Source organism: Narcine bancroftii, chromosome 3 (assembly GCF_036971445.1).
Source record: "Narcine bancroftii isolate sNarBan1 chromosome 3, sNarBan1.hap1, whole genome shotgun sequence".
Taxonomy (NCBI): domain Eukaryota; kingdom Metazoa; phylum Chordata; class Chondrichthyes; order Torpediniformes; family Narcinidae; genus Narcine; species Narcine bancroftii.
In genome coordinates this window covers 261793050-261820221 of record NC_091471.1, presented here as the reverse complement: position 1 = coordinate 261820221, position 27172 = coordinate 261793050, and the positions used below count along the sequence as shown (strand labels likewise).

At 41.0% G+C, this 27172-nt stretch overlaps 1 protein-coding gene across 10 annotated transcripts in view; it reads right to left on the bottom strand.

Moving 5' to 3' along the window:
• The window catches only part of LOC138758638 (3',5'-cyclic-AMP phosphodiesterase 4C-like), a 230259-nt gene that overhangs the window by 117061 nt on the left and 86026 nt on the right, over positions 1 to 27172 (bottom strand). For 2 of the 10 annotated variants that reach the window (XM_069927888.1, XM_069927889.1), the window contains exon 1: positions 5708 to 6331. The exons of 7 other annotated variants lie outside the window; for them this stretch is intronic. In XM_069927888.1, the coding sequence (XP_069783989.1) occupies positions 5708 to 5934 (227 nt within the window). In that variant the 5' untranslated portion in view covers positions 5935 to 6331. Of the gene's footprint in view, positions 1 to 5707; positions 6332 to 27172 lie in introns of those variants that run through there. One more of the 10 variants, XM_069927896.1, reaches the window with a different exon arrangement.

The window sequence follows — 27172 nt, the reverse complement described above, 5'->3', positions numbered from 1 at the left end:
TAACCATTTACAGCACAGAAACAGGCCAGTTCAGCCCTTCTAGTCCACGCCAAACAATTTCTCCCATCTAGTCCCACTGGCCCGCATTCGGCCCATAACCCTCCACACCTCTCCCGTCCATATACCTAGCCAACTTTTCCTTAAATATGAACATTGATCTCGCTTCTACCACGTCCTCCGGATGTTCATTCCATACACCCTCCACCCTCCGCATAAAGAAATTCCCCCTCATGTTTCCCCTAAACTTTTCCCCTTTTACTCTCAATCCATGCCCCTTTGAATCTTCCCCATTCTCAATGGAAAAAAAGCCTATTCTCATTGACTCTATCTGACCCTCTTATAATTTTGAATACCTCTATCAAATCACCCCTCAATCGTCTATGCTCTGGGGAAAAAAGTCCCAGCCTGCTCAACCTTTCCCTGTAACTCAAACCCTGAAACCCCAGCAACATTCTCATAAACCTCCTCTGCACTCTTTCTATTCTGTTCATATCCTTCCTGTAATTCAGCGACCAAATCTGATTTATGAAAGCCAACATACCAAATGTCTTCTTCACCACCCTATCCACATGTGATTCAACTTTCAGGAATTATGTATCATGACTCCTAAATCCCTTTGTTCCACTGCTCTCCTCAATTGTCTACTATTTAACGTGCATGACCTGTTTTGATTAGTCTTACCAAAATGTAGCTCCTCACATTTATCAGTATTAAACTCCATCTGCCATCTTTCAGCCCACTCTTCTAACTGTCCTAGATCACCCTGCAAGCTTTGATAATCTTCCTGTCCACAACACTGCTGCCATCTTTTGTATCATTTGTAAATTTACGAATCCAATTTGCCACCCTATCATCTAGATCGTTAATATATATGACAAACAGCAGTGGACCCAGTACCGATCCCTGAGACACTCCACTCATCACCAGCCTCCAATTCGACAAACAATTTTCCACCACTACTCTCTGGCATCTCCCATCCAACCATTGTTCAATCTACTTCACTCCATCATTAATACCTCATGCTTCCACCTTCCTTACTAACCTCTTATGGGGAACCTTGTCAAAAGCCTTACTAAAGTCAAAATAGATAACATCTTCATCAACCTTTTTAGTAACCTCCTCAAAAAACTCTAAGATTTGTTAAACATGATTTTCCCCATACAAAACCATGCTGACTATGAATTAATCCCTGTCCTTCCAAATAGTTGAATATACCATCTTTAAAAACACATTCCATTAATTTACCCACCACCGACATCAGACTTACAGGCCTACAATTACCACATTTCTTTTGGATAACATGAGCCACCCTCCAGTCCTCTGGCATCTCCCCCGTGGCCAGCAACATTTTAAATATTTCTGTCAGTGCTCCCACTATTAGCCTCAGCTCTTGATCACAGCTTCAAGACCCGTCACAAAGATTAGGTTCCATAATTCAGGTTGATTCACACCATACACAGCAGCCTTTCTCAACAGGGGCCATTCACGGCAGCCTTTCTCAACAGGGGCCATTCACGGCAGCCTTTCTCAACAGGGGCCATTCACGGCAGCCTTTCTCAACAGGGGCCATTCACGGCAGCCTTTCTCAACAGGGGCCATACATGGCAGCCTTTCTCAACAGGGGCCATTCACGGCAGCCTTTCTCAACAGGGGCCATACACGGCAGCCTTTCTCAACAGGGGCCATAAACGGCAGCCTTTCTCAACAGGGGCCATACACGGCAGCCTTTCTCAACAGGGACCATACACGGCAGCCTTTCTCAACAGGGGCCATACACACCATCCCTCCCTGGGGTCTACAGCACATTTAAGGGAGCATGGTGTCTAGTGGGGGGCATGGAAACTGAACAGATTAAAAATTTTTGGGGGGGAAGGAAAGGAAAAGGCAAAGCAAATTCTTTTTCAAGGATGGAGGCATTTGGAGACTGCCTAAGGATGATCCAGAAAAATTCGTAAAATTAACAATGTTTTCAGACCGTTCCTTGCTTTGACATGATTGCGTGTGACTGACATGGAACCAGCTGTGGCAATGAATTGACTCCCACATCATTTTTCTCTTTTGTTCTTCAATTCCAAGAAGTAAGTGTGCAGGCTGAAAAGTTTTGCTCCATATTTCTCGGAACTGAAATTTCACAGAAATTAGAAAAGGATCTTCTTGCATCATACAAGATAAATTAATTGATGGCTAAAGGTGGAAATGGCTCCTAACGTCGCTGAGTGATTTATTTTGCCTTCAGTGTCCATAATAACATATGACGTCACAAACTTAAATGCCAAATGAACTATTCAGGCAATTCCTTTAAGTAACTTAACTCCTTCTATAAATATTGATGGGATGGGAAGGGATATTGAAAGACAATTGGTCATTTCATTACAATCTAAGAAATTCTCTTTCCAATTAGACAAATTTACTCTGCAAGAGGACGACTCTTCTCGTGGCTTAAGTCAGATTCTGGAATGGAAATTTGTTGATGAAAGAGGAGGTGTTTGCTAGTGGATTAAAACAGATACTAAGGGACTGATTATTTTTGAAGAATTACATAAACAAGAACAATATTCCATTTGAGGACAAGATGATGCCACTTCAGTGGTTGGACGATGCAAAGCATTCATCACACGCCTGAAAAATTATATACCTTCAATCTTCACTTAGTGGATGAAAAAAATTACAGGAATTTAAAATCTTCAATTTCAATTGTCATAAACTATAAAAGCACATCACCTGCCTATTGCAGCAGTTGAGTGGAGACAGTGACAAACATTTCTAGAATAAACATGGAGAAAAACTCATTGATACAAAGGCGGATATATTTTACCTGGCAGACATCTTAGACAGACTCAATTGTTTTGCACAAGACCTCCCAGGGTAAACGCCGTAACCTTAATAACAATAAGCGAGCCATTGTTCCTTTCTTTAAAAACCGCCAAGTCTATTGGACGTCGGGAATTTTTACCATTTCCAAACCCAAATGTGAAGCAGTGAAGGTGGATGACATGTGAAACACCTGAAGCAAATACACACAGATCCGTGGAAAATATTTAATGGGCTGTTAAACCTGCATTGGATAGGAGATCCATTTGAGGCAGAAATTCAGGAGGGTCTGATTGATCTTCATTGCATGCTGTAAGTTCAATCAATTTTCGACAAGATTTTTGGGTTAACAGTGATCTGCAGAATAGATTTCCAAAACTCCTGGGAAAAGGCCAAATATCTTTCATTACCTTTCCATCATCAAACCTAGTTGAATGCGGATTCAGCAAGGTAGTTTCCTTGACAAAATTCAGGAACAGACTGGAAGATATCACAAGAGGTGACCTTCAACTATCACAATCCAATTTGGACTCTGACATCAGAAACTTGCGCAGGATCTCACTAAACTTTTCATTTTAAGAATTATTTTTTTCAAGTTTCTTTTATTAAGTTTATGCTTAAGGTTCCCTAATGATCCAAGAATGTGTTTTTAAAAAAAAAATTTCAGAACATACATGTTCATGTTTTCTTCTTCCCTACTTGTTAAATAAAGATGATTTCAAGCCACGGTTGTCATGCTCAGAGTAAAAGCCTTTTTTCTTTTCCCCTCACGTAACATATTTTTGTTATGCAGTCTGTAGGAGAGACGTATAGAACAAACCAACTAAACTTTACTTCACAGGGGAAGGGGTGGGGGTGGGGGGCTTAAACATAGGACCTGAAGGGGCCATAGCCAAAATAAATGTTGAGAGTGGCTGCAGTACAGGACAACAGGGTGGATTTTTTTTTACTCATTGGCAATCACAACACTTGTCCATCTCTAATTGCCTTTAAAATAAAGAATCAGTTGGGAGTCAGCTTAGTATGTGGGTCTGGGGGTCACTTCTGGGCCACAGCAGCTAAGGACAATACACCTCATGTGAAAGAAGTTCGAGACCCAGGTGTGTTTCAAAAATTTAATCAAGGTTATTTCTATGATTTGAATTTAGGTGGTGTTGCTGCCATGGTGAATTCAAACTCCTGCCTCTGGTTCAATGGTCCACCTGCCACCTTAGTAATTTCACCAAAAGGGTTCCGCAACTCAATGCAGCACAGTCAGAGCTCCTGCCCTTTGGGATTCATTCTCCCTGCGATATGGACAAGAAAGAGTGTGTGTGTTTCTGCTGGAGAAAGAGTAGCAGAGGGAAGAAGGGCTTATTCACTTCAATCATTCCACTGTATCTACTCAGTGGTTTGTGGCTGTATGTGGGATCTTGCTGTGCGGTTATGTCTCCTACATATTATATTATTAGAACTTCTACCACTAAAGTGGCCTCATTTTGTGAATGCAATGTGGCTCATCATGAGACAATGAAAGGCAATGATAACAATAGAGAACTCTCTTTTCCTTGCAGTTTAACTCCAACCCCCTCAGGAACAAACATCAGAACACAAGGGCAATAGAAATGAAAACTCATCGGTTCTGTTGTTGACTAAACTACCTAAAAGTAACTGTCAAATGGTAAGAGTGATTCACTAACATTTCTAATGGTTACATGTTCATCTAAACACCAGGCTTAAGTCCTACAGTGAAGCATTAAACAGTCATTTTTTTAATAGTTGAGGAGGATAAAGTTGATGGAATACAGACTTCCCAAACCACTTCTATTAATAATCATTTGCTACAACCCAGAATCATCTTCCTCTCGTCACCACTTTTGTTTTGAAGCCCTTGATTCTTGCAGGGGATGATAAAGAGAAAGGCAGAGGGAAAAAAAAGATGGCAAGAAAGTGAGTGACACAGAGACAGAAAGGGAATGAGAGAAAATGAAACAAAGAGGAAGAAGGTATGTGAGAAATAAAGAAACCATCAGAGAAAGAGAGAAAAAAGTCCAGTTTGTTGTCATCCGATTGCACAAGCACAACCCGACGAAACAGCGTTCTCCAGTCCTCGGTGCAAAACATGCACACAGGCCCAGACAAACATATGCAGGATAAGTGTATATACAAATAAATAAATATTGTTTCATGAATATGCGAGTCTCGGATGGCTCGGGTGAGCTGTTCCCTTGGTCGTTCAGCCTTTTTTGCTGCCAACACAAAAGAGGCAAAGTTTTTTAAAAAAAATAAAGAAAGGGAGAAAGAGAGATACCAGTGGCACAGTGTGTTACCACAGAGCCTTGGGCTGAGTGATATACACAGTGTTCTAGACATGGAATGATAGACACGGTGCGATATACAGAGAGTGCTACAAAGACCTTTGGTGAGATTTTTATACCAGGTATTTTTAGACAGGTATTCTACCCATTGAGACTCAAACTATGTCAATATATCTTCCTTGTAGCTTTACTGTAATTTAAGATCATTTGCAATCCTCTCTCCAATATTGTCATTTTATAATGTACAAAGTATTACTTCTGGTGCGATGTACAGTGTAAAAGCAGTGACAACTGAAGTACACACACCCCGGGGGCATTCAGTGGGTGTTTTTTTTTTGCCAGCACACCAACCGTGTTATTGAGGGGAGGTGGGGGGGTCAACAATGTTACACTGGGTGAGACAGTGAGTGATGTGTGAGACTGGAGACGCGCGCTGTCCAGAGGTGAGTCACTGGATAATACCCCCAGTTCTTTATGCAGTCAACAATCCGCGATGCTCGCAATAAACCCCGTCCCATGGTCCGCTGCACCTTTGCGGGACTGTTCGTTTAAAAGGGCATACTGCTCTCTCTCTCGCTTCACCTTTCCGATTCACTAACCTGGTTTGCGCCACCGTGAAGCGGCGCTGCAGACGGATGCTCCTGTTCATTAAGAGTCTGCGGAAGAGCAAAGGGGAATTTCGCGGCGATGGCCTCGGGGAGTTGACCGGAGATCTCCCGGGGACCCGGGGGGGAGCCGCCAGATTCTTTGCGCCGTGGGATCGCTCCTCCGCCGCGCCATCGTGGCGCAGGGCAGGCACCGGGTCACCCTCCTCCGCCTTCGCCATGGGGGTTCAAAGCCCACACACGCTCTGCAATCGGCGAGATGCAAGACCTCAACCCCTGCGAGAAGCGATTGGGTTGTTCGCACAGAAACTCTCCGCCGCACAGCCCCGGTCCCGAGCCATCATCTGAATCTTGGTCGGATTGAGTGTGAATAACTCTTTATCCAGGAGACAAAAGGCTGGAATGAATCGGGTTCACCAGCCTGTGGGTCCCCTCCCCAAATCCGGACACAAGTCAGTCAAGCTCCCGCAAGGTGCCCATCTCTCCCCCCCAGAGGAGGTTCCCAAGTCCCTGGGTCCAACCCCCAATGCGAAAGCCAACGAACAATCTCCACTAACGAAGGCGGCGGAACCCGAACCGAAACAAACTGCCCTCATCCTCTGCACGGCAACGTTGAAAAGTTCAAGAATTTGGGGCGGGTGCCGCTCCGTGCGGGACACTCCCTCCCTTCGTGTGTCTCGTCTCTGTTGTACGGTGGAGCTTCACGCCACGATTTCTTTCAGGGGCCCCAATGGAACCAGCAAATGCCTCACTAAAAGTCAGTGAGAACCAAGGGACAGATCGAAAAGAGTATCTTCCCGGAAGAGGTTACAAGAGGGGGGGGGGGGGGGTCCTTAAAAAAGTAGCCTCTATCCTCAAGGACCCCCAACACCCAGGCCCTGCCCTCTTCACTCTGCTACCATGGTGCCCCCCATGGTCCAAGAGTGAAGGGGTACAGGAGCCTGAAGACCAGCACTCAGCGGCACAAGGGCAGCTTCTTCCCCTTTGCCATCAGATTCCTGAATGATCAATGAGCCTTACATTTCTTTTTCTTTTTCTTGCACTATTTTTGTATCATGTTTATATGAATGCTTTCACTTTGATGTTGCTGCAAAACAACAAATTTTGTGACGTGTTCATGACAATAAATTCTGATTCCTGGCAGCCCATTCCAAGCTGTAGTTATACAGCTATAACTTGTACCTGGAGTAATAAAGTTTTACATAAGTAAAACCTGAAGACCAGTTAAACCTAAAGGTTCTGAAAGTAGGTTCAGGAAAGGTCCCCATAAATTTTGAAACCTTTTGCCTAAGTTACTGCCAGAATAACAAATCTTTTCTAGATTTAAACAGGACATGATATCCCTCAACCACTGAGCTGTGGGGGGAAAAAAATTGTCTGGCATATCTCCGCCTCCTCATCTGAAACACGTCCGCTCGTGGGTGACACTTTTGCCCCTGTGGAAAAGATTGTGACGGTCTACCCTATATTTATACATCTCTATTGTGTTTCCCCCTCAGCCTCCCACACTCCAGAGAAATCAACCCAGGTTTGTTCAATCTTCCCCACCCCACCCCCCTCCATTACTCACCCCTCCAATCTCGAAATCAGAATTTATTGCCCTGAACATGTAACGAAATTTGTTGTTTGGCAACAGCATCACATTGCATGTATTGCTATAAATTACGTTTATTTCTAAATATTTTTATTGTTTTACATAAGTAAACAGAAAATTTGTAAAATACACAAGAACACATCTATAATATTATCCTGAATATTATATTTCCCCCTACCCCAAGTTATACAGCTATAACTTGTACCTGGAGTAATAAAGTTTTACATAAGTAAAACCTGAAGACCAGTTAAACCTAAAGGTTCTGAAAGTAGGTTCAGGAAAGGTCCCCATAAATTTTGAAACCTTTTGCCTAAGTTACTGCCAGAATAACAAATCTTTTCTAGATTTAAACAGGACATGATATCCCTCAACCACTGAGCATGGGTGGGCGGGGTAGCGTCCCTCCAACTTCGTCATATTGTACGTTTGGCCAAAAGGGAGGCAAAGGGACAAAAGCCGAGATTTAATTGGGAGTCAACCAGACGTCATCCTCTCCAGTGGTACCAAAGAGGGCAATCGGAGGGTTAGGTTCGAGGTTTAAATTAAGGATTAAGGATAGGGTTTGGAAAACATCCCTCCTGTATTTTTCGAGGCTTGGGCACATCCAAAACGTATGAATGAGAGGTGTCATCTCTCTTACATTTATCACAATTTACATCTGGATAAAGATGAGATAATTTGGCTTTGGACAGATGAGCCCCTATGTACAATTTTAAATTGCAACAAACAGTGACGGGGACAGAGGGATGTGGAGTTAACCAACTTAAAGATTAAATTCCAAACCTAATCCGACCATGAAAGGCTTAAATCCTGTTCCCTGGCAGATTTAATTTTATCAAGGGGGTCAGATCTTAAACCTGCCAACTTATCATAAATAGCGGATATTAAACCTTTATGAGTGGGTTGTAAATTTTTTAAAAATCAACAATGTTCATATCAGCTACGCTAAATTATGTTTCAAAAATAAATATAGTGCAACAAAATAGGATAAAGTAATGTAATATCTGTGGTTCATTGTATGTTCAGAAATCCGATGGCAGAGGGGAAGAAACTGTTCCATTTTCCCAAAGGTAGAAATGTGAAGAGGGCATGATTTGGATGGTGGGGGTCCTTGACGCTGCTTTCTTAAGACACCACCTCTTATAGACATCCTCGATGGAGTGAAGACTGGTGCCCTTGATGTCCCTGGCTGAGTTAACAACTCTTTGGAGTTTTTTTCCTGCCATGTGCATTGGTACCTCCACACCAGACAACGATGTAATCACAAAGAATGGTACACCTGTAAAAATTTTCAAGAGTCTTTGGTGACATACCAAATCTCCTCAAACTCCTCATGAAGTATAGCTACTGATAGAGGAGGAGTCACGTGATGGAGTAGTGGCCGGACGGTGAACTCCAGCCCTCTCCAGAAAAGTCGGGAAAAACAAGAGAAAATACAAAGGCACAGAAATACAAGTTAAAGAAAAGTGAGTATAAAGGTGGAAAGAAGATGGAGACAAAAGAAGAAAAATCAAAAACAATGGTAAGAAGAGAGGAAGAGAAGACACCAGAGGAAAAAGGTGAAGGCCTTACCTGTCCGAAGAGGCCCGCTGTGGAGAGAGGAGCCCACTACCTCAGGTCGGTAGAAAAAGAACTACAACAATGGCTCACAGAGCCGAGTAAAAGTGCGCAACCGCGCATGCGCGACTCCTCACGCATGCGCGATGCGCATGAAAAAAAACACACCGACGGGAGGCGGGACCAGCTGGGGAGTCGATCTCCACAGCCGGCAACGACAGCTGCAGAACACCTGCAGCAAGAAGAGACCACAGAAGACAATGGAAACAAGAAAGAAGAGGAGGAAAGGGCAACAAAGAAACAACAGATGGCCAACCCAGAGGAAGAAGAAGAGGAAGAGTACAGTGAAATAGATAAAGGGAAAGGCAAGGTAAAGGATATATTTGCTCTTGTTAGAGGATACATGGAGTCATTTAAAGAATGGCAAACACAGGAATTCAATGATTTAAGAAGAAGAATAAACAACACAGAAAAGAAAATAAATAAAATGGATATGACCTTAACAGAAATGGGGAAAAAAATGGACAAGATGGAAGAACGGGCAATAGCAGCAGAAATGGAGGTAGAAGACTTAAAAAAGAAATTGGAGGAATCTAATAAAAAAACTAAAGAGACACAAGAATTACTAGCCCAAAAAATAGATATAATGGAAAATTATAACAGAAGAAATAACATAAAGATAGTGGGCCTTAAGGAAGATGAAGAAGGCAAGAATATGAGGGAGTTTATAAAAGAATGGATCTCTAAGGCCCTAGGATGTCCAGAACTACAGCAAGAAATGGAAATAGAAAGGGCACATAGAGCATTGGCCCCTAAACCACAACCACAACAAAAACCAAGATCTATTTTAGTAAAATTCCTAAGATATACTACAAGAGAAAAGGTACTGGAGAAGACAATGGAAAAAGTAAGAGAGGGCAACAAACCACTGGAGTATAAAAGGCAAAAAATCTTCATTTATCCAGATATAAGTTTTGAACTCCTAAAGAAGAGAAAAGAGTTCAATACAGCAAAGGCGATTTTATGGAAGAAAGGGTATAAATTTACACTGAAGCATCCTGCGGTATTGAAAATATTTATTCCAGGACAACAAAACAGACTGTTCTCGGATCCAGAAGAAGCACGAAAATTTGCAGAACAATTACAAAAATAGACTGAGGGATGAAGACGGGTAATGAGAGTAAAAATGATCACGATTGATATGTATGTGGGTAAAGACAAAAATAGACTGAGGGATGAAGACGGGTAATGAGGGTAAAAATGACCACGATTGATATGTATGCGGGTAAAGAGGTATAAGAGTGAATAGAGACAATGGGCATACGTGAAAGTATCTGTAATTAGAGGAAAACATAGATAGTATAGACAAGAATTAATAAGGGAAGGTAATGGAATAGAGAGAATAAGGAGGGAATTAAAAGAGTGACCTTTGTGACATATGAAAAGTGAAATCTTTTCTGGGGGGGGCTGGGTGGGGGAAAAGAGCGGTCACTGCAAAATCAGTTGACGCTTGCGAGTGGATTCGCAAATCCAAATGGAGAGGGGAGATGTGGTTGTCCGACAAGGGATAAAGGACAACTCAGGAGGGGAAGGGGAGATTGGGGATAAAGAAGATAGAAATAGGAGAATAAGGAAAATGTTGGATGTTGTAGGAATGTTGTCTGGTAAAGAGTTGAAAATAAGAAAACAGAAATGGAAAAGGAGGAAAGGTAATGATGGAAAAACGGAAAGAGAAGATAAACAAAATATAAAATGGCTACGCTGAACTATATGACTTTAAATATTAATGGAATACATAACCAAATTAAAAGGAAGAAACTGCTAAATTTACTGAAAAAGGAAAAAATAGATATAGCATTTGTCCAAGAAACACACTTAACTGAATTGGAGCACAAGAAATTAAAGAGAGATTGGGTAGGACATGTAACAGCTGCATCGTATAATTCAAAAGCAAGAGGAGTGGCTATATTAATTAGCAAAAATGTGCCATTTAAAATAGAAGAGGAAATAATAGATCCAGCAGGGAGATAAGTTATGATAAAATGTCAGATATATTCGGAGCTTTGGAATCTACTTAATATATATTCACCTAACGAAGAAGATCAAAAGTTTATGCAAGATATCTTTTTGAAGGTAGCTAATACGCAAGGGAACATACTAATAGGAGGGGATTTCAATCTGAATTTGGATCCAAATATGGATAAAACGGGGAAAAAAATTAACAGGAAGAACAAAGTAACCAAATTTATAATTAAATCAATGCAAGAAATGAAACTTGTGGACATATGGAGGAAACAAAACCCAAAAGAAAAGGAATACTCATACTACTCGACTAGACATAAAACATACTCAAGAATAGACCTATTTTTGTTATCAGCTAGTATGCAGGATAGAGTAAGAAAAACAGAATATAAAGCGAGAATGCTATCGGACCATTCACCCTTAATACTGACAGTAAAGCTAGAGGACATCCCTCCAAGAATGTATAGATGGAGATTAAACCCCATGCTACTTAAAAGACAGGATTTTAGAGAATTTATTGAAAAACAATTAAAAATGTACTTCGAAGTAAATACGGAATCAGTGGAAGGTAAGTTTATACTATGGGACGCAATGAAAGCATTCATTAGAGGACAAATAATAAGTTATGCAACCAAGATGAAGAAGGACTATAATCAGGAAACAGAGCAGTTGGAAAGGGAAATAGTAAACATAGAAAAAAAATTAGCAATAAAGGAAGATACAACCAAAAGAAGAGAATTGGCGGATAAAAAAATAAAATATGAAACATTACAAACATATAAGGTGGAGAAGAATATAATGAAGACAAAACAGAAATATTATGAACTAGGTGAAAAAACACACAAAATCTTAGCATGGCAGCTTAAGACAGAGCAAACTAAGAAAATGGTATTGGCAACAAGGAAAAAAGACAAACAAATTACATATAATCCAAAAGAAATTAAGGAAAACTTCAGAGAATTCTATGAACAATTATACCGAACTGAAAACGAAGGGAAAGAAGGGAAAATAGATGAATTTTTGACTAAAATTGAACTACCAAAACTACAAATAGAGGAACAAAATAAATTAACAGAACCATTTGGAACAGTAGAAATACAAGAGATAATAAAAAAATTACCAAATAATAAGACACCAGGAGAGGATGGTCTCCCAATAGAATTCTACAAAACATTTAAAGATCTATTAATACCGCCCCTCCTGGATGTAATCAACCAGATTGATGAGACACAAAACTTACCAGATTCATGTAAAACAGCAATAATTACAGTGATACTAAAACAAGGGAAAAATCCACTCTCACCAGCGTTATATAGACCAATATCTCTGCTAAACACAGATTATAAGATAATAGCTAAACTATTAGCAAACAGATTAGCAGAACAGGTACCGAAAATGGTAAATTTAGACCAAACTGGATTTATCAAAAAAAGACGCACAACAGACAATATTTGTAAATTTATAAACTTAATTCATGCAGTAGAAGGAAATAAAGCACCTGCAGTAGCAGTTGCTTTAGACGCAGAGAAGGCCTTCGACAGAGTAGAATGGAATTACTTGTTCAAAGTATTGCAAAAATTCAGTTTACCGGAGAAGTATATTAATTGGATTAAAGCATTATATAAGGGACCGTTAGCGAAAGTGACAGTAAATGGACATGTATCAAAGCAATTTAACTTAAGCAGGTCAACGCGGCAGGGATGCCCACTATCACCATTATTGTTTGCGCTAGCTATAGAACCACTAGCAGAATCGATAAGAATAGATAATAATAATATAAAAGGAATAAAAATAAAAGACAGGGAATATAAAATCAGTCTATTTGCGGATGATGTGATAGTGTACTTAACAGAACCAGAACTATCAATAAAAGAACTATATAAGAAATTGAAGGAATATGGAGAAGTGTCGGGATACAAGATAAACGTAAATAAAAGTGAAGCAATGCCTATGAATAACACGGATTTCTCAAAATTTAAGAAGGAATCCCCATTCAGATGGCAAATGCAGGCAATAAGATACCTAGGTGTACAAATAAACAAAAATCTAGGCCAATTATATAAACTCAATTACAATCCACTAATGAAAAAATTACAGGACGATTTAGAGCATTGGAAAGAGCTACCACTAACACTGATAGGAAGGATAAACTGTATTAAAATGAACATTTTTCCAAGGATACTATACTTATTTCAGGCATTGCCAATACAACTGACAGAAAAATTCTTCAAAGAGTTAAAGAAAATAATAAGGAAATTTTTATGGAGAGGGGGGAAACCGAGGATAGCACTAGATAAATTAACAGAATGGTATAAACAAGGAGGCTTACAATTGCCAAACTTCAAAAATTATTATAGAGCCGCACAATTAAGGTACCTATCAGATTTTTATCAAACAAGGGAAAAACCAGATTGGACGAGATTAGAATTAGATAAAATAGGGGAAAAGATACCTGAACAGATATTATATAAATGGGACGAAAAATTGGTACAACATAGAACTTCTCCAGTATTACACCATCTCCTCAATATATGGAAGAAGATTCATGTAGAAAGAAATAAAACAAATTATCAATTACCAAAACTAATATTGACGCAAAATAAGCTACTCCCTTTTACAATAGATAACCTTTCCTTTAGAAAATGGGAAAAAAAAAGGGATTAAAAGAATAGAAAATTGTTTTTCAGGAAGTAAATTCTTATCCTTTGAACAAATGAGAGATAAGTACAATATAACTGGAGATACAGCGCTGGCATATTACCAACTGAGATCCTACTTGAAAGATAAATTAGGAAGCAATTTGAGTTTACCAGAGGGAAGTAACCTCGAATATGTGATTACAGATACAATGTTAATCAAAAGATTTATAACAAATATGTATATTAAACTGCAAGAAAAGGAGAATGAGGAAACAAATGGTAAAACTAAACAAAAATGGGAACAAGATTTAAATATAAAGATAAAAAAGGAAACATGGGAGAAATTATGTTCTGGAACGATGAGAAATACAATAAATACGAGGCTGCGTATGATACAATATAATTGGTTACACAGACTATACATTACACCGCAAAAGTTAAATAAATGGGACCCAACAGTATCTGATAGATGTTTTCGATGTAAAAAAGAAAGGGGAACAACAATTCATGCAATCTGGACATGTGAGAGAGTAGAAAAATTTTGGGATGATCTCAATCAGATATTAAATAAAATAACAGAAAACAATATACCAAAGAATCCAGAGATCTTTCTCCTAAGTAACATAAAAAATAAAGAATTTGGAATTGACTTGGAAGATGCACAAAAAAGATTTGTTAAGATAGCCCTAGCCGTAGCAAAAAAATGTATTATGTCAACCTGGAAATTGGAAGATAATTTGAAAATACAACAATGGTATATAGAAATGAATAAATGTATTCCATTAGAAAAAATAACATATAGTTTAAGAAATAATATTGAAATATTTGAACAAGTATGGGAGCCTTACATTAAATACAATAGCGAAAACCTACCGGGGACAAACATTACCTAAGTTGATGGAAGGAGAAGGAAAGAAAAGAATGGACTCTGTAGAATTTCTGGTGTATTTTTGTTGAATGACAACATTGTCTGACTGAATTAATGCAACCTAGATTGTATACCTAAAATGGATGAGAGGGGTGGGGGTGGGGGGGGTGGCTTGGGAGGAGGGAGGGGGGGGGGAGAAAAAGTCACTCTAAATGTGTGAAAAAGAAAAAGTGTATATCATGGCTATTGTGATTTATGGTGTGAAAAATAAAAAATTTAAAAAAAAAGTATAGCTACTGATGAGTCTTCTTCATGAATGCATCAACATTGAGGCCCCAGGACAGATCCTCAGAAAAGCTGCCCCCAGGAATTTGATCCGGAGGTGGGTGGAGAGTCTGTGATACTGCTTCTGATGTGGAGCAATTGTGACAGTAGGTAATGGGTCCAGATCTTTACTTAGGTATATGTAAATTATGGCCATGACCAACCTCTTAAAGTATTTCATCAGTAGCTGTTAGTGCTACTGGGTGATAGTCATTGAAGCAGCTCACCCTACTCTTCTTGGGCACCAGGATGATTGATGCCATTTTGAAGCAGGTGGGAATGTCTGACTGCAGCAATGAGAGATTGATAATGTCTGTGAACACTCCAGCCTGCTGGTTGGCACAGATTTTCGGTACCCTATCGGGTATGCTGTCAGAGCCAGATGCCTTGAATGATGTTCTGACATTGACCTCAGAGACAGATATCACAGGGGGATAATCTAGGCAGCATTCTGATAAGCCTCCACATCCTTTCTGTAAAAGGAAGACCAGAATTTCACACAATATTCTAAGTTCAGCCTAACAACAGTTTTGTACAACTACAACATTATCTACTAACTTTTATACTCAATGTTCCATCCAATGTCTTCTTTACCACCTTATCGAATTGCAGAGCCATTTTCAAGGATTCATGGACCAGATCCCTCTGCACATCAATGCTTTTAACAGTCTTGCCATTTATTGTCCATCTGCCACTTCCTTCACCATATCTGTAACTGACCAATATCCTTTTGTATTCTTAGATCACCCTCTGCACTGATCTGCAGTTCTACCAATCTGAGTGTTATCCACAAACTGCTAACCCACCCACCTACTCATTTATATAATGAACAAACAACAAAGGTCCTAACACTGACCCTTGCAAAATACCTCTGGACACTGGCCTCCAGCCAGAACTATTTATTATAACTTGTCCTGTGAGGTATCCTAGGACTTTAGATGAGATTATGACTAAGAGGTGTTCCGCCATAATCCATGGATGATGGTTTCTCAACATTGGCTCCTTGGCCAAGCGCATAGACCAAATGTCTAAATATGTGGTACTGAATAGGATTACTATTGCAACAATGTTCTTTGGCTTGGCTTCGCGGACGAAGATTTATGGAGGGGGTAAAAAGTCCACATCAGCTGCAGGCTCGTTTGTGGCTGACAAGTCCGATGCGGGACAGGCAGACACGATTGCAGCGGTTGCAAGGGAAAATTGGTTGGTTGGGGTTGGGTGTTGGGTTTTTCCTCCTTTGCCTTTTGTCAGTGAGGTGGGCTCTGCGGTCTTCTTCAAGGGAGGTTGCTGCCCGCCAAACTGTGAGGCGCCAAGATGCACGGTTTGAGGCGTTATCAGCCCACTGGCGGTGGTCAATGTGGCAGGCACCAAGAGATTTCTTTAGGCAGTCCTTGTACCTTTTCTTTGGTGCACCTCTGTCACGGTGGCCAGTGGAGAGCTCGCCATATAACACGATCTTGGGAAGGCGATGGTCCTCCATTCTGGAGACGTGACCCATCCAGCGCAGCTGGATCTTCAGCAGCGTGGACTCGATGCTGTCGACCTCTGCCATCTCGAGTACTTCGACGTTAGGGGTGTAAGCGCTCCAATGGATGTTGAAGATGGAGCGGAGACAACGCTGGTGGAAGCGTTCTAGGAGCCGTAGGTGGTGCCGGTAGAGGACCCATGATTCGGAGCCGAACAGGAGTGTGGGTATGACAACGGCTCTGTATACGCTTATCTTTGTGAGGTTTTTCAGTTGGTTGTTTTTCCAGACTCTTTTGTGTAGTCTTCCAAAGGCGCTATTTGCCTTGGCGAGTCTGTTGTCTATCTCATTGTCGATCCTTGCATCTGATGAAATGGTGCAGCCGAGATAGGTAAACTGGTTGACCGTTTTGAGTTTTGTGTGCCCGATGGAGATGTGGGGGGGCTGGTAGTCATGGTGGGGAGCTGGCTGATGGAGGACCTCAGTTTTCTTCAGGCTGACTTCCAGGCCAAACATTTTGGCAGTTTCCGCAAAGCAGGACGTCAAGCGCTGAAGAGCTGGCTCTGAATGGGCAACTAAAGCGGCATCATCTGCAAAGAGTAGTTCACGGACAAGTTTCTCTTGTGTCTTGGTGTGAGCTTGCAGGCGCCTCAGATTGAAGAGACTGCCATCCGTGCGGTACCGGATGTAAACAGCGTCTTCATTGTTGGGGTCTTTCATGGCTTGGTTCAGCATCATGCTGAAGAAGATTGAAAAGAGGGTTGGTGCGAGAACACAGCCTTGCTTCACGCCATTGTTAATGGAGAAGGGTTCAGAGAGCTCATTGCTGTATCTGACCCGACCTTGTTGGTTTTCGTGCAGTTGGATAATCATGTTGAGGAACTTTGGGGGACATCCGATGCGCTCTAGTATTTGCCAAAGCCCTTTCCTGCTCACGGTGTCGAAGGCTTTGGTGAGGTCAACAAAGGTGATGCAACAATACATTACCCCTTAAGTAGTAACTCATTTGTCCCACGACGGTATGACTGCATGCATTAAAGTACAAAACTTTGTGCCAAGAAACGCGGGCTGGAGGGAAAGGTTTAACCCTATGGACTCTATGGCCATTTTTAACCTTTCAGAATATATTCTCTGGACTGAATCCTTGGGCAAACTATTGTATTAACACCAGTATGAACCAGAAGGTGGTTGAGCATAAAACAAGTCCTGCGAAACTGGGACACGGAGTATACAGTATGTGCTTGTTGGTAGTCCCTGAAAACAGGGTCATGGAGTCCAAAGGGTTAGGTGACTGATGACGATAGAAAGGGGAATAGAGTGCAAGATGGAAAGGCTGGGAGAAGAGAATCAGAGGAAGCACAGCATTGAGGAGTTGGGTTCAATGGCCTATCTATGTGCTCTGGGCACCACCTAATGGTGTAGAACTGAAAAGGAGAAACAACCCCACCAGTGCTGGCAGAGTGGGTACAGACAGTGAATGGAATGGTGCTGAAACAAGCACCGTGTAATTGGATTTGTACTTGATTCTCTCTCTCTGTAGTGTAAGATCATGTCACAGTTGTAAACAGCTACAGTAAGGTTCCACTTATTCCACAAGGGGGTAGATCTTATATCTTCCACTCACTGCTTCTCGTGAGACCTTACCCGTAAATGCCTGTGTTGAGTTGCTGAGGAAGTATAAGGCCCAGCCTCTCATCAGAAGGTTGGCAAAATTCAGATTAGCTCTGCATCTTGTCTAATCCTCACTAAAATCACATTCAGGTTCTGGGAGGTCCCACAGCTAAATAAAGTTTGCACTGTGATTTTAAAAAGTCCTAGGATACCTCACAGGATAAAATTTTACACTAGGGTAATTTGGGACATGTAACCAAACACTGTATGTAATCAAAGAACAGACTTTTAGGAATATATTTGGTATATTTTTATAGACATACAGGGTGGTAACAGGCCCTTTTGACCAACAAGCCTGTGTTGACCAATTAACTTACAACCCCGGTACGTTTTGAATGGTGGGTGGAAACCGGAGCCCCCTGACGAAACCCACGCAGTGGGTACAAACTCCTTACAGACAGCGTGGGATTTGAATCCGGTCATGATCGTTGCCGTTGTTACAGCGTTGCACTAATCGCTATGCCAACCGTGCTGCTTGTATTGTTGAAAGTGAGGAAGCGTAAGAGACATGAGTCTGACCAAGGTCCTTGGCATCTGAAGGCATAGCAGATGTTGATAGAGATATTAAATTCAGGACAATTAAGTGGCAAGGGTTGGAGGAGTGCAGAGATCTAGGAAACAGAGGAAATTGCAGGCAGCTGGGAGAGAGTTGAAAAGGATGAGATGTTTTTTTAAATTAATGAGCTGCTGGATTAGGAGCCATTGTGGGTCAATAAGAAAGTGGCTAATTAATGAAGAACCATCTTCTTCACTAATTAATCCCCCTTGGAAACAATGGATTTAATTCGTTTGCATTCGCTCGCCTTTAGAAGAACGAGAAAACATCTGACTGAAATGGACTCAATGGCTGAAATATAGAGGATGCTTCCCTTGGCTGGGATTCTTAGATTTAGGGGGCCACGATTTCAGAATACAGGGTATGATCTCAGGACTGAGTTGGAATTTCTTTATCCTGAGGGCAATGAATCCGTGGAATTCTCTCTACTACAGCAGGACTTGGAAGCCAAGTCTGAAGGGGATGCACAGAGTGCTGGACATAAAATCCATCAGGCAAGAGTGGGAAGATGGTGGTGAAGTAGGAGATCTGCATGGTGGAGTAGACTTAAAGGCCAAAAGGATTCAAGTTTGTCCAAGTTTATTGTCATCTGATTGCGCGTGCAGACTGAAGAAACAGCATTCTCTGGTCCTTGATGCAAAACACACAGCCACATAGACCCGACACATATATATACAGGACAAATTAAACATATACAAAGATAAATATTACTTGGTAAATATTAGAAGCTCAGATGGTTAGTGTGAGCAGTTCTCCCCTCCTTCTACATTTCTCCCTCTATAATTCTATCTGGAAAAATTTGGGGGCTTTAGGATAGAGAGGTAAACTTGGAATCATTCAAGAAAAAACTGGACCTTATTAACAAGATCAATGAATTATGAGAACAAATAGCAATGTGTGTGCAGTTTAATAGCCATTATCGAAGCAAAGCAAAATGACCAAGGCAGGGAAAGAAGTAAGGAACATAGAAAAGGGGAGGAGATTGTCCTGATACTAAAAGATTTGGTAAATGCAATAGAGAGAAAGGATCTTAGCTTAGAAAATCAGTAAAAATATCTTTACAATAGAAGGAACATTTTGTCCAGCACAAGATTGAGTCCTGTAGTCGATAATATCTATGCCAACCAACCCTGATGCCAATTTAAACTATTCCTATCTGTCTGCACATTGTCTGAATCCCTCCCTGTCTGTTTCTGTGCCTGTCTCTTGAAAGTTACTGTTGTAACTGCCTACATCACCAATCCTGGCAGCATGCATCACCATGTGTAAAAAAAAAAATGCCTTGCTAATTTTTAAACTTTCTCCCTGTCACTTTAAATCCAGATTCTCTGGTATGTGATATTTCCACCCTGAGAAAATTATTCTATCGACTTCATCTCTGCCTCATATCATTATCCCATTGTCCAAAATCGGATCATCCAAAATTATTTTGGACCTGGAATTGACGTCTTTTTGGCTCAAAAATTATTTTTCTGGATAATTGAGGATTTCAGAAAAATTAAAAAAAAAATCCTCACTTATCTGAAAAATTTCAAAGCCGAAATGACATCATTTCTTCTCCAAACTTTTTTTGGATAAAGGAAGTTTTTCGAAACAATCAGAAACTTCAGTTATCTGAAATATTTTCGGCGCCAAACTGACATCACAGGTTGAAGAAATATTGGAAAAACCTCTGAGTAGAATTCTGATTTTGGATTTATCTTATTTTTGTTCAGGTTGGGGTTTTTTTTAATGAGAAGTTATTTCATGCTTTAAAAGGCCTATTACAAGTGATTTGCTGTTGCTACTGGGCTGTTTTTAAAAGATGACCAGTTATCCAAAAATATTGAAATAGGCCCGGTCCTGACCATTTTGGAGTTGTACTTTACTTTGATCAGGTAAGTCCCTTTGCTTCTGATGCTCCAGAGAGAAAAAGTTTGTCCAACCTCTCCTTATTGTTAATGCCCTCCAATCCAGGCAACAGCCTGCTGATTTTTTTGTACCATCTTCAAAGCTTCCAAATTCTTCCTGTCATGTAGTGACCAGGACTGCATGTGTAATACTCCAAATGTCACGAACCACCCTTCAGAATTACATCCCTCTGCCACTGCCCTCTGTTTCTGTGGCTCAGCCGTATTTGAATCCTATCCGCTATGTTCCCATGAGGTCAGCCTACAATAAAGGACATTGTTGAGTGTCTTACTAAACTCCTTGGAAACGATATTCACTGACTTGCGCTCATCAATCAGCTTTATCACTTCTTCAAAATAATTAATAAAGTTTGTAAGACATATGACTCCCACACAAAGCCATGCAGACTATCCCTAATAAATCCCATCGCCAAGAACTTTCTCCATAATTACCCTACCATTGATGTAAGGCTCACCAGTCTAATATTTCCTGATGTCCCTTTCAATTTACTTAAAGGAACAACTTTGGCTACTCCCTGAGCCCTCACCTGTGGCTAAAGAAGAAACAGAGATCTCTGTCAAGGTCCCAGCAATCTTCTTTCTTGCCTCTCTCAATAGTTCCCAGCAGGTCTTGAAAACCTATTCTCTTTCATGTTCTTCAAAAGATCCAACACCTCCTTCTCTTGATATCAATATGCCCTAGAATATAAGCACACCCCTGCCTGATCTCATTGTCTTCCATGTGATTATCACTGCAAAGTACTCATGATCTCATACACTACCACTGGTTGCAGATATAATTTCCCTTCATTGTCCTGATTAGTTACCATATTGTCTCAAGCATATTCAATTATTAAACGTCCACATCTATGATCCCATTGAATGGTGGTGCAGGCCCTATGAGACTGAACTGTCTACTCCAGCTTCTCTTATATGTTCTAATGTGCTGACATTAATCTGCATAAGTGGATTTTAAGATTTGCAGATTCTCTCTCCACGAGGTTCCCTCCCTTTCATCAAGACACAAAGAATGGACACTTCATCTTGTTAACAGTCTCATCCTTTGGCGGAGCCAATCTGTCCAAATGTGTATCCAGCCAGCGGTTCAGTTCGAGGCTGGTATGCAGGAGAGCAGAGCATCTGGATTCAATCAACTCTGTGTCAAACCTGAGTTGATAATTTTTAGGAATTAGTCAAGTGTTTTAATTTGATTGCTTCAGTTGGAGGCTGTGCACAAGGTGAAACAGTCAAAAATAGAGCTAGCTGATACATAGACAGGGGAGAAAGGCTACGTTTATAATGTCATCAACTATGGGAATATATTTGCTACCTCGTAAACAAAGATAAGGAAATGCTTTTGCAGACAGTTCATATGGTAACTGAAAAGAGCAAACCTTTCCCCAGTGAGTAAGAATGAGATTGTCATCGACTCTATCTGATCTGGGGAAAAAGCATGCTTTTTATATTATTTAAGGGTGAAATTTTATTGATTTTAAAATAAAAATATTTTTGTAGTTAATCAACCTGAGATCAAAGACTGCCGACAGGTACATGGGAGCAGCACTAATTATACTGAGGTGCCAACTTCATGAAACTGTAACACAAGAAGACATGCACGCTGAACAGCAAAATAAAATTATGGGATCCCAAATCAATAGACGAGGCAGCCCTCTTCATTTGATTGCAAATGTGGGTGAACAATTAACCAGCTACTTGGAAAAGGGAAGCTCCAAAACATTCCCTTTTTAGATAGCACTTGTCTGGGTGCTGAAGTCAAGGCCAAATATTTTGTTACCACATTGTGTGGATGATATGTCTTAGTTTCATCTGAGATCCCGTCACCACAGAAGCTATAGCTAAAGATGCAGGAGACATCAAAAGCTACGAGACCAGACCACATCCATGGTTTAATATGAAAAACTACTTTCTTTTTCAGAAATAGACTTTAATCACAATAAGTTACTTACATTAAAGTTTTTTTCACACCCATAGTATCAATCATATCTATACATTCCCATCAATGTGCATCTCTCTAGATACACCATTACCACCCCTGTGGCCCCTTGTTGTTTGAGGGACTGGCCCTCAGTCTCAGCCTCATAATACCAGACAACAGAATGAGTCTAGACCAGTGTTTCTCAACCAGGGTTCCACAAGAGGTCACAAGATGTTCCGCGAGAAACAGTGATAAATAGGCTAATGCATTTTTGAGTAATTTTTGTTTAATTTTATATTCGTAATTTTACTATACATGGATGGCATATTGTTGGAAGATCCTTGGTTATTATAATAAAGACCAACCTCATATTATTTAAAATGAAAACCTCGGCGTGAGGTCTCATAAATGAGCAGTATGATTTTTTTTGCATTGCCAATAAGTTTGACAAAAACAGGGGGTAATTTTTTTCCTTAAACAAGTTATCCGAAAAAAAAATATAATGTTTACCACTGAGACATTAAAACTATTTCAAGGGTTCCACAAGGGTAAAAAGGTTGAGAAACGCTGCTCTAGACTGCAGTCCTTCCCCACAGCACCTTCCTGTTGGCTGTACCAAACCTTTATGCGACCTTCAGCATGTACTCCTGCAGCCTGGTATGCATTCCCTCACCCAGCATTTCCACGTGCTGAAAGACAATTAGGCTTTTGGAAGACGAAAGCGCATTTTTCACCAAATGATGGTCTTTCAGCAGTTCTGGATGTCTGACTGTGCGCGTCCCCAGGAACAGCCCCGTAGATCAGAGACTCATCTGTCACACTGCTACAGCACTAGCCAGCCTTTGAGACAAGTTTACCCTGTTCACAAAAAGCAGGGTACATCCAATTCTGCTGATTAATATCTTCTCAGTCATCAGTTAAGTGATGGAAAGTATCGATAATGATGCTATCAGGAGACCAATCAAGTCACCGTTTGACTGGCGAACAAGTGAATTGAAGCATAAACATCCTTAAAATCAGGTACGAATCTAAACATTAGATGGTTTTGTCCTTGAGACTCAATGACTTCAAAGAGGATGATTGTGGTTATTGGAAGAAAAAAATACAGCGCTGCCAGAAACTGCTATAACAGCAAAGCTGCCACTGGAGTGGACCTGCGGAGAATGGAGTCACAGTGCTCCCGTGGAGTCCAACTACCCAGTCTAACTGCCGTCAGCTCCATGCAGGTTTTAAATGGCCTGCAAATAGAGCTGACGGTGGTTTTATTTGAAAATTCTGCGACCACGGGGTCTGGCCACAAAGGGGTTGCAGACTCTAGGGAAGTAGTGAACTGGAGTGGGGCATCATAAAATGGGGAGAACATCCTTTGTTTGAGAAGGAGAAGTAGAGGAGACAACTCACTGGACAGTGACCACAGCGGGGGGCCAGTTGGGGCGGGGGGAGGGGTTTTGTGGCTGAAGAACAAGTAGGCGGCAGGCTGTTGATGACTAGAGGCGAGGAAACTGTGCAGGCTGTGTGAGCGGCTGGCGACAGATTCTCACCAGGTTATGGACTGCTGGAGACTGGCTCAAGGCTGGCTGAAGGGGTGTCAGGTACTGGAACCGGGATGAAAGAGGGTGCCAAGTGCACTGATCGTGTCGGAGGTTTGGATCTGGAGCTTAGGCTGCAGATGGTTTGGGCTGGCCTCCGCATAGTGGAGGAGAATCCACAGACACTTGGGGACTCTGGGGGGACACTCTTCTTTTTCCTCTGACTGTAAGAGGCACTTCAGCCAGTTTTGCCGATCTTACGGCAAACTAAAGCAAATTCCGTGTAATATTGCCCTGTTAATTACATGACAATCTTGAATCTTGGAGTTCAATCATTCCATTTCCTGGTTGCTACTGCAGCAGCTTCTGATGGCAATGTCCAAAGCCCAGTCATCTTTAACTGTTTCATCAATGACCTTCCTTCCATCAGAACCTCAGATGTTCACTGATAGCTGGCACAATGTTACAATTTCATTGCAGCGTTTGAACATATAAAGCTGTCTATGCCAGCACCCGGAACCCAGACCTAAATACCAGTCAGGTATGGGCTAATAAATGGCAAGTTACATTCCTGACAAAATGCTATCACATCAGTATTTTTGGCCCAGGTCAGGTCACTGGAGAGATTTACTCCTGACAACTCGTGGCTATCTATTCTTTTGACTTCAGAGCTATTAAATATGGTGTGGCTCAGCCCACTTTCCTGAAGTCAAGGAGGCAGAGAGAGAGAGGTTGTTATCGTGAACACCGTGCTCCTAACTTTCAATCTCTTTCCAGTATTCATTATCACGACTGTGGTGTGAGTGGCAAATGTGAAGATGGAGTTTGAATGGTATTTAGCTGTACAGTCATGGGTGTGGCAGGAGTACAGTAGGGGACTGAGTACTATCCTTGAGGTGCGCCAATGTTGAGTGGGATCGTGGAGGAGATGCTACTGATCCTCACTGACTTCAGTCTGTTCGGTACTCACATAGGAGGGGTATAGAAGAACATGAATGTAGGCAAATAGGAATAGCTTGGGTAGACAGTGAAGTCTGCATGGCCAAATTGGGCCAAATGGCCTGTTTCTATGTTGCAACACTTCATAATTATGAGGTGCATGGAAACATCACCACTTGTATGTTCTCCGCCATCACACCCAGTCCTGACTGGGAAATATATTATTATTCCTAATTATTACTGTTTAAATTGAGGAACTCTTTGTCATATTTCAGATTTATTGTCAGAGTACACACCGTTTTTTAAAAAACTTTATTTAATATTTTCCAAACAAAAACTTTTACAAAATCCATAATATAAAAATTAGAACTACAACTATCCTCCCCCTCCCCCCCAACAGACCCCACAAGGGAAGCATTAAAGAAAATATTTATCACAGTTTAAGATATTACCAAATTCATACATTTTGAATAAGGCGACCACATCTTAACAAAAAAAATCATAATTATCATGCAAATTATATGTTAATTTTTCCATATGAATACAGAACCTCAAATCATTAGGCCAACTATTTACATTGATCTCAACTTCGTCTTTCCAAGAAGTCGCAACACATTTACATGCCACCGTCAATGCTAAATGCAGAAATCCTGTCTGAAACTTATCTAACCCCAAGTCCATAAATGGAACAATATAACCCAACAAAAACATTTTGGAGATCTAATAAAAATTAAATTTTAAACAAATATTGAAGAAAGTCCCTGATTTTATACCAAAATAATTAAACTTTATCACAAAGCCAAACAGAATGTAAGAAAGTTCCAACACATAATCCACATCTAAGACACAACTTCGAATTACTAAATCCATATTTTCTCAATTTCTCAGGGGTTAAATATGTGATGCAAAAAATTATAATTAATCATACTGTATCTTACATTAAACAATTTATTCACACCCTCAAAACATATCATTTCCCAGTCGGCCTGATCGATATCATGTCAGAGTACATACCTGACATCACATACAACCCTGAGATTCTTTTTCCTGCGGGCCAGGCAGATTTACCACTTATTGTAGTGCAATAAAACTGTACACAGAAATATTAACAGATATAAGAATGTAACCAAACTGACTGCAATACAGAGAGATTGAAAAAAATCAATAAAGTGAACAAGCAAGAGTCCTAAAATGAGCCCCTGATTGAGTTTGTCATTGAGGAGTGTGATGGTGGAGGGGTATCAGCTGTCCCTGAACTTGGTGGTGTGAGCCTTGTGGTACCTGTACCTCTTTCCTGATGGTAGCAGCGAGAACAGAGCGGGTGCTGGGTGGTGTGGATCCTTGATGATGGCTGCTGCTCTCTGACGGCAGCGTTCCCTGCAGATGTTCTTGATAGTGGGGAGGGTTTTGCCTGTGTCTACTATCTTTTGGAAGGCTTTATGTGTAAACATACCAGACCGTGATGCAACCTGTCAGCACACTTTCCACTACACCTCTGTAGAAATTTTCCAGGTTTTCTATTGTTATACCAAACCCCCGCAAACTCCTGAGGAACTAAAGGCACTGACGTGCTTTTGTCATGATACCATTAGCGTGTTGGGTCCTAGGAAAAATCCTCCGAGATAGTGACTCCCAAGAACTTATATCTGCTAGTCCATCAGTAGTGTGGGCATGTTCTTCCCCAGAAGAACTACAGAGATTCAAGTGGGCAGCTACATGAGCATCTGTTCAAGAATAATTAAGAATGGACAGATAAGCTGGCTTTGTTAGCAATCCTCAGATCCCTAAAAACAAACGAATAAACAAAATGGTTGAGAATCGTAAACAAATCTTGAGAGGAATGTAAATGTGCACTGGAGCCTGGCTTTCTGACTCCCAGTGTGAGAGAGATCCATGCTCGTTGGAGCCTAACCTTTGGGTCTCATAAGAAAGAGACATATTTTGGCTGAGATATATTTACAGGACTCAATTGCGATAAACATCACTGGTCTGTCTTCCTTCTTCTCATATTAGTCATAGATGAAATCTTTTTCTAGTACTAATAACTATCACCTCAAAACTAGAAGGCATTAACTTTTTGTGAGTTATACGTCCCACTTATCTGCTTTTTCCCTGCAAGGCTTAATCTAATTCTATTGGTATTTGAACCATAACTGATTACAAGCCAACCCTGCGGGTCAGTGGCATTGATGCCTTCCTTCCTGACAGGTTGAATATCTTCCACACGCAGTTTGATGGGATAAACAATGTGACACCAAATAAAGCCACGTCTCCCCCTGAAGAGCAGACACCCTGCTTAGCCATGGCTGATATGAGGAGGATCCTATCCAGGGTGAACCAATGCAGAGCTACCGGACCAGACAACATACCTGGTCGGGTGCTGAAGGTCTGTGTGGTTCTGCTAACTGTGGTCCTACTGGATTTCCAACATCTCACTGTAGATGTCCACTGACCCCACAGGATTCAAGGC